Genomic DNA, 8,648 nt, shown 5'->3' with positions numbered 1-8,648 from the left:
CGCTGTTACAAGCTGCGTATACTACAAAATGTCCGTCGACTTTTATCATTTTCTTTGGTTTCGTTGGTTTTGGTTGGCGTCGAATTTTGTTTTGGTCTCCATCTTCACCTCGCCTGGCAGTCCCTAAATTACAATAAGACATGCAACTAAATATGCATAATTTCCTTTGCGTTAGATTTTCATAATCATTGAATTGAATTATTATATATTGTTAAGCCTTTCTAGCTTTACGGGTAGTAATAGAGAAACGATAGAGAAAGTAAAGAGTGCTTACATAGGATTCGTATATTTAGAAAAAGCTTCTGACAATGTTAAATGGGATAAAATGTTAAACATACTTAAAAATGTAGGCATGAGTTACAGAGATTGAAGAGTGATACTTAGTTTGTAGAAGACGCGATCAACCTTATTAAAGACGGTACAACTGTAGGAATTAGTATGCTTAGATTTGCAGATGATATAGCAGTATTAGCATCTAACAGGGAGAAGTTAGATATAGCTTTAAATAAAATGGAAGAGGTGTTGACAAAACAATATTGTATGAAAAAAAAATAAAAGTAAAACAAAATACTGGTATGCAAGGGAAGAAAAAATAGGGAAAGAGCGAATAGAAAGATAGGAAACGAAAAATTAGAAAAAGTGGCTGATTTTAGGTATTTAGGAAGTCAGATAGGTACGTTAGGAAGGAGTATTGGGATATAAAGCAGATAGATAGACCTAGAATAAATTATTGTTCGCAAATAGTTAAGGATGTGGGTTGTTCTAGTTTTAGAAAAATGCGAAGATTAGCTCAGAATAGGTAGGAGTGGAGGTGCGTGTACAACCAGCCTTAGGACTGACGACCTTACGATGATGATGAAAAGGACAATGAATACTATTTCGTAGAAAAACTCAAAAGTTTTTCGCAAAAGAAAATGAACCATCTTATCTTTGTTATCTTGGGCTATATTATCAATCATATTTCATTAGAATATAAAAGAAATTCGAAGAAATTGCTAATGATTACAAGTAATTTACATCATTAATTTTGATGTGTTTCCCATAAAACATTTACGTTTTTTATAAGCAGATGGATCTTAGTATTAAACATAAAAAGTACATAGCTTGCAAGGGTTTTTAAAAATATTTGAAGCTTGATGAAATACCTGCAAAAAACACGGATCCATCTTCAGTCAACAGAATAGCATGCAAACCATCGTGACCCACAGCAACGTGTGTCACTTTGGGTGCCTTTGTCAGAACTAATTCAGACCATTTCCCATTTCTTATACGAGTTTGTTTAATACCAAGCGAAGAAGCTTTACCGCAGTACAAAACCTTATTACAGAAATAAAATTTAAAACAATTCCAATGCCATCATTAAACATATAAAGTTATACTTTTCCTGACGAAGTCCTAATCAATCCAAATTCTTTTCCTGCGCAGATAGACGCAATTTCATCATCAGTTCCAGTGTTAACTACTTGAGAAGCGCCATCTTCTTCAAATGGAGCAGTTCCAAGAATTTCCACACATCTATGGGCTAATTTTAAGGGAAGTTCGTTCACTAGGGATGCTGGTATGGAATTCGGATTCAGTGTTCTTACCACAAAACCATCCTTAAATAGTCGAATAGTTTGGTAACTGAATTTGGTTAATTTAAGTGGTTGGTACTCACGTCTTTGGTAGGAGAAATGGTACCTAAATATTCTCCGTCAGAAAAAATAACGGAACTAACGGAGTCTCGGCTGTGTAAAGGGAGTGAGCCACAAATGAGTAAACCTTGTCTTTCTACTGTTAGGAATTCTCCACCTCTTCTTCCAATTAACTTTAGATATAGATTTTCCTAGTGGATGGAACATGTATTTAATATTTTTGTCAATCGTTTAACGAATTGTTACACATATTTTTCTAATAATTATCCAGAAAGAGAACTGAATCAAATTGTAAACTCAGGGAAACTAAAATTCATTAGATTGTGATCGACTAAATAAGTCTTTGTCAACACGAGTTACAATGACAAAGACTTGGGAGGTCGAAATATTTGCAGAATATTAAAATTGGATAATGGAAAAATGGAATGAGATAAGGAGAAACTTTTAAACAATTATTATTCCTTACATAAATCACTTTATTGTTCCTTAAGAAATTTTTTGATTATTAACCGTGAGGTAAATATTCTTGGGATTCTAAAAAAGTTTCTGACATTCAAGGAAAAGGCCTGTCTTACATTATTATATCGACTTGATCAGTGGTTCGTAGAGACTGCCTATGGCGTGCTGATGAGATCTAATAAGACCGAAATCGCAATCTGTTGACTTTTTTGTAATATATTTATTGATTTTTTTTTACTACAGCCTCAAGTGGTTTGATTTTCGGATTTTGGTTTGCCATTTTAGACTCCTTTGATCAGTAATTTTTGATTAGACTCGCATTTCGATAAAGTTTAATTTAATTCCCAATTGTATTAAATGAAGAAAATACTTCAAATTTGTGGTTAAATACTAATTTAAAATGATTTGTTTCATCTTTACTGTATATCAAGCATGTATATAAATGTTTATTACATTTGGAAAACGAAACTGCAATTAACAATTATTAATTTCAATTTATACAATCGTTGTCGTTTTAACTGGTTTCTATTAAATTAATTAACCAAAAGCATTTAAAATAGAAATTTATCGTTTCGTTTCAAAGTATAAATTATTTTCTTTAACTAAAAAATTCATTATGCAGTTGACTTCATTTAATTATAATCATATAATTTATTTAGGTGGCATTAGTTTAGTATGTTAACAATAATTTATTGTTATAGATTTATTGTTTAGGTTCATATATGTATTTTAATGTGCATTTAGTATTAAAAACATAAAAATAAAGACTTCACTAATTGCAAGTGCTCAAAAGCAACACCAAATTAAAAAAAAGCAGAATAAATAGAAAATAATAAATAAAAACTGTTTAATTAAATAACTGCAATACAAATGTGAACTACAAAAATAAAAATAAAAATAAGCTTTATAATACGTTTTTTATTATCAAATGTAACCCTTACCCCACAAAATACAAGTGTTCCTTTATCGTTTGGATAAAAATCCGGTTTATAAAAATAAACGTGTCCCTTTATAGTTCCTCCATAGCCCGAACCAATTTTGAACAGTCCTTTGTTGGTAAATAAATACAGGTACTGTCCATCACTGGCAAGAGATTTTAAGGCGAGGGGCGAACTATGAACTTCAGAGGGGATTGCTGCAATAAAACTATCAATTTTTGAATTGTTGGGAACACCACAAGTTAACCAATCAGGTCTTGCAACCTTTCCCAATAACACACTTTGGATACTTCGTTGTAAAGATGTTAAAACAGCTGGCATCTACGAAAATAATTTAGTGAAAATATCGGAGCATCCACAAAACAAGAAAAAAAAGCAGTGTTCGGTGTCGATATGTTTCCTTATTTGTATATTTTCAATCGTGGTTTTAGTTTGTATTTATTTTTCGTATATATCTGTATGTTATGATTTCTGTTACCAATATTTAACATCCAATTGGGCATACAAACAGCTTTGGGGCCTCTATATTACACCCTTCAGGTATCAAACGTTGGGAAAATCTCATTCGCTAACTACGTCACGTCTGGCTTTCTCTGGGTACCTGAAGGGTGCATAGCAACAACCAAAGCGTTGACCAAGGGGTCCGTTTTACTTTCTATGGTCGTTTCCTGTTTTTGTGCAGACTATTTAAGTCCTGGACAACAAAATTCAATAGAGATTCCAGTTGAACTACACCAATTAAAGTCAAATTTTATTCAAGGCCTAAAATTGATTCAATGCAAGTAAATGCCAAGAATTTTTTTAATTCAATTTTAAGTTACCTTGTGTATAGTACAAACCCAATCATTTTGTGTAAATAGTGTAAATAAATTGTATATAGAAAAGCAGTCTTTTAATATTGAAGTATGTAAGCAAAAGAGCCTTCGGCGGGATTCCGCCACATACGTTATCAAAAGCAAATTCAACTCAAACAAATACTGTTTGAAAAAATTTACTTAAGTAGCTTACAAGCCTCTGTCATGGTTTTCATTAACTTATACAGTAAAACTTATAGTAATTCTTTGAGACTATGTTCATATCCAAAGTTTACCCAAACAACAAAATGTCATCAAAATATCGTTAGAGCTACAGAGTGGGTCAATTAGACCAGAGCCCAATTTATGCCCCTCCATATTGTTGCGACATGACGCTCAAAGAATTTTTATTTACTACTCCTTATCAATAACAACAAAAAGAAAGTTTCTGCTATATTATACTTTCCTTCATATTGCATGACTTTTGATGCTTTTGATTTTAGATCAAGATAAGTAAATGTACGACTCTAAATCGTTAACATCCATTAGTAAATCAAGAAAAGATAGTTTTGCAATAAAAATGGTTTGGCATTTAGGATTCCCATACCAAAGACATTGCTTAAGCCCAAGTTTAGAATCGTTAGATACTCACTTTTACATTTTGAAGTGCAAGTGCTCTTGGACACATCAAGAGTGCTGCTGTGGCAGATAAGAATTTTCCAGTGTTTCCTCTTACCACGACTAAAGACAATAAACAGGAACATGCTATTGCTGTCAGATGAGTTCCGTCATTTGCTACAGAACTCTCTGGTCCGTGTAATGTAGCTAAATCAAGTAGAAGTTCGAAAAGAGGATCAATTACCTCGACTGGCTCGGATTTCAACCCTTCAGGACATTGTCCTTGCAGAACATCTAAAAGTGCCGAAAGAGCTTTTGAACAAAGAGAAGGATGCGAGGATCTGCTTTCTTTTATAAGTTCAAAAACTGATCTTAGTCCAAAACCGACTATTTTGGAAACTTTAACCGGTACATAAGTGGAACTTGTTTGAGAATTATCTTCTGTATCGCTGTCCATTTCGTTATTGCGATCGTGTAAAGTGGCCACACAGCTGCTCTGAAGATATTCTTGATTTGCTTGCCGCATCCATCGGTCGAGTACCGCCAAACGTACCGAAGCATACACGGCAAAAGCTGATGGATTGTTTGGCAATTCGATTTCTGGCGGAGAATGGAAATCATTGTCGCACGAGAGCTCAAACTTTGACTTCTGTTTGATTTTAGTACATTTTTTCCGCTCCTTCTTAAGGTCTCGCCTTTTCCTGAAACAACAATAACACTTGTACCGGTTAACACGTTCTTAAAATTAAACATTTTAGACGGGTTGATACGCACTTTAAATTTTCCGAATAAACTCGGTACATATCATGAAAACTTTGGCTGAAATCGTGCTCTGGCAGCATGTTGATTTTGTACTTTTGCGAGGGTGAGTTTCGGCATGAATGGAGGGTCACGTTAGAGATATCGATTTGCTAAGGGGATGATTCATCAAGCTATTATACGATCTCATATGTTAGTGTTAACATTATTTCACGAGTTATTTACATAAAACATGCGCAGTGGATTTCCAAAATACATTGCATGTGAATTATCTATTAATTTGTTTTTGTTTTCGAATTTAAATTTAAAATTTTTTAAACAAACAACCTTTCTTAACAACACCTGCATTTAAAGCCATCGCCGTTAGATGACGCCAACATCAATAAAATCCGATTAATTTATGTATTAATTAGGACTTGTGTTTTAAAACTGAATGCAAGATGGCGCTAGCAGTATCCATATCGATTTGATTTATACGATACGCGGTATATTTCACAAAGTTATTTATACTTATTTCTGATTTTGTCAAACAAAAAGTTATTCAAATTGTTGCTGTAATTTAAAGAAATAATTTCTATACATTTATTACATCAGTCATATACTTTAAATACAAACATATCACATTATTAAATACTAACACTTGCTTATTAAATTATTTAAAAAATGTAAAGTTTGTCGTTATTGTATTTTTTTAACAGTTTCTCCATTATCCATTAAATATTTATGTAGATCATAGAAAGAATAAAATTTATGGTTTTCATCGATTTTGTCCTCATTTTGACTAGATTTGTCAGGAAGTAATACTAAAGCTTTCCATCCCGCTCTTGTTGCACCAACATAATCTAAGGGAATGGAATCCCCTATATGCAGACATTCCTCAGATTTCAAGTCCTCTATACTGGATGCTTTGATGGCTTCCTCAAATATTCTGGGATGAGGTTTTTCAATACCAGCTTCATAGGATGTTACAACAAACTTGAAGTAGTGCCTTACTTTGTTATTTATTAATGTTTCATGAAGTCTAGGATCAATGTTTGATATCACTCCTAATGTTACCCCTTTGTGCTTTAAATAAGACAGTAAATCTAAAGCTCCTTGTGTAACCTTCCAGCAACTTCTCTGTTTGTACTCTTCTATCAGATGATTAGCAATTGTATTTAGTTTACCATCATCAATGGGCACTTCACACCCCTTAAAGGTATGAAGTACTATCTGTCTCCACCAATTTTCCCAACCCAGTCCAGAATGACGTCCGTAATTTGGATGTTCTTTGATCATTTTTCGCCAATGACTTCGAAAATTTTCGTTTAGTATGTTATGATCACACTCAATGCCGTACAATGACGCGATCTGGGCATATTTTTTGGATGGGTGAACGCTGAAGTTTAACAAAGTACCGGTACTGTCAAAAGTAATTAGACGGATTTTGGAAAATAGCATTTTACGTTGTTTTTAGGTTAACTTACAAAGTTCAAACAGCGCAAGGTCGTTCATCGGCGTTAACTAGTCGTATCCTAATCGTAAAATGAAAATAACAGCGCAGGCATGACGGTTTGCTAACGATGCCAAGATGCTTGTGTTGCTGTCGCACGTACTACAGACTGTCAGTAATTAATTTTTTTTAACTGTAATACGTCTCATGAATCCACTGGAAGTAATATTTTTTTGTTTAGTGTTTGTCATTTAATCTTGGTCTTGCATATTCGGCCTTGGTTTTAGTTTTGGTCTTGTTAGTCCAATTTTGGCCTTGGTCATGCTAGATAATGTTCTTAGTCTTGGTGTTGGTCTTGCAAAAATGCAGATTTTGCTCACCACTAATCAAAATTAGATCTTCCCAACTTTACATCTACTTATTGAAGTAGTGACACATGACTTATATGTACATAAATATTTGCATTTCTCGGTCAGACTAGTCAATTTCCTCTGTATCTATTCCTTATTTTATTTTAGAAACGGGAAAGAATTCGTTTCTTATTGCTTGGTAACAGAAAAAGGTTGTTAAAGGTGTATGTTTGGAGCGCGGCGTTGTACCAGTGCGAAACATGGACAGTAGGCGCGGCGGAAAAGAAAAAAGTTAGAAGCCTTCGAAATGTGGTGTTATAGGCGAATGATGAGGATACCGTGGATAGAAAAGGTTAGAAATGAAGAGGTATTGGAAAGAATAGAACAGAGGACTCTATGGAAGTCAATAAGAAATAGGCGAGATAGGTTGGTAGGACACCTTCTCAGGCGTGAAGGTCTAGTCAGAGACATATTAGAGGCAGAAACAGGAGTTAGGAGGGGTAGAGGTAGACCTAGATTAGATTACTGTTCGCAAATAGTTAAGGATGTGGGCTGTTCTAGTTTTAGGGAAATNNNNAAGTCAATAAAAAATAGGCGAGATAGGTTGGTAGGACACCTTCTCAGGCATGAAGGTCTAGTCAGAGACATATTAGAGGCAGAAACAGGAGTTAGGAGGGGTAGAGGTAGACCTAGGTTAGATTACTGTTCACAAATAGTTAAGGATGTGGGTTGTTCTAGTTTTAGGGAAATGCGAAGTTTAGTTCAGGATAGGAAAGAGTGGAGGTGCGTATCCAACCAGTCTTAGAGCTAACGACCCTATGATGATGATGATGAACATGATCAGAAGGTTATGGTAACATATACCTATAACAATACAAACGAAGTGAATGTCATCGTGGTCATCTCCTTTATTTTGTTTTAACTTCTTTCTGTGCATAATACATAACAGCTACATGAATACATAAAGTCAAAGGAAAAACTCTTAATTATTTTTCTTGTATAACTCAAAAGTCTATGTATAGTTCAATATTTGCACGTTTATGCCCTAGAGAGTTTCACTTTAAGCAATCTTTTTTTCTTTGAGATTTTCTCTTATAACGAAGCATCGTATTTTTTCTTAAAATAGAACTTTAAAACAAAAGAAAATAAATTCTATATACATATTTATATTTTTGATTAATATAATTTAAAATTTCAATATAAACGGACTTAACATTACTTTGTTTTGGTTTGCATTTATTTTACCTTTTCCAGTGTCATACTTACATAAAACCTTTTGATTTTTTGTTTCTTAAAGTATGCACAATTATTTAATTAAAAAAATAAATTACTGATGATGTGAAGGAATAGTTTTCATTTTAAAAAATATTTTAAACTTGAGGAGAATCCTAAGTCACTCACTAAAAAATTTTTGAAGAAGGCAATTTAAATATATCTTCTATCTGGGAAAAACACATAGAGTGTGAAATATCGTTTGTAAAAACTAATGCGTACTCAAATACCTGAACTTAAATTTGTTTGTTTGAAAGCTCTGCCTAATTGCGGCTCGTTTTAAACGATCGACTGAATTCATCATCATCATAAGGTCGTCAGTCCTAAGACTGGTTGGACACGTACCTCCACTCTTTCCTATTCTGAGCTAAACTTCGCATTTCCCTAAAACT

At 33.6% G+C, this 8,648-nt stretch overlaps 1 protein-coding gene across 1 annotated transcript; it reads right to left on the bottom strand.

Annotated features, from left to right (window-relative positions):
- Nucleotides 1-5,770: 5,770 nt before the first annotated feature.
- LOC108741474 (rhythmically expressed gene 2 protein-like) lies at nucleotides 5,771-6,778 on the bottom strand. Its single transcript, XM_025973827.1, has one exon. The coding sequence runs from the start codon at nucleotides 6,640-6,642 to the stop codon at nucleotides 5,881-5,883; it is 762 nt and encodes a 253-aa protein (XP_025829612.1). The 5' UTR covers nucleotides 6,643-6,778; the 3' UTR covers nucleotides 5,771-5,880.
- Nucleotides 6,779-8,648: the final 1,870 nt, after the last annotated feature.

Source organism: Agrilus planipennis, unplaced genomic scaffold (genome assembly GCF_000699045.2).
Source record: "Agrilus planipennis isolate EAB-ADULT unplaced genomic scaffold, Apla_2.0 scaffold204, whole genome shotgun sequence".
Classification (NCBI taxonomy): domain Eukaryota; kingdom Metazoa; phylum Arthropoda; class Insecta; order Coleoptera; family Buprestidae; genus Agrilus; species Agrilus planipennis.
The sequence above is the reverse complement of the archived record's forward strand: the minus strand, read 5'-3'. Positions and strand labels throughout refer to the sequence as shown.

Bases quoted from the DNA above. Each gene is read 5' to 3' on its own strand.
- LOC108741474 (XM_025973827.1), bottom strand. From the start codon at position 6,642: ATGCTATTTTCCAAAATCCGTCTAATTACTTTTGACAGTACCGGTACT.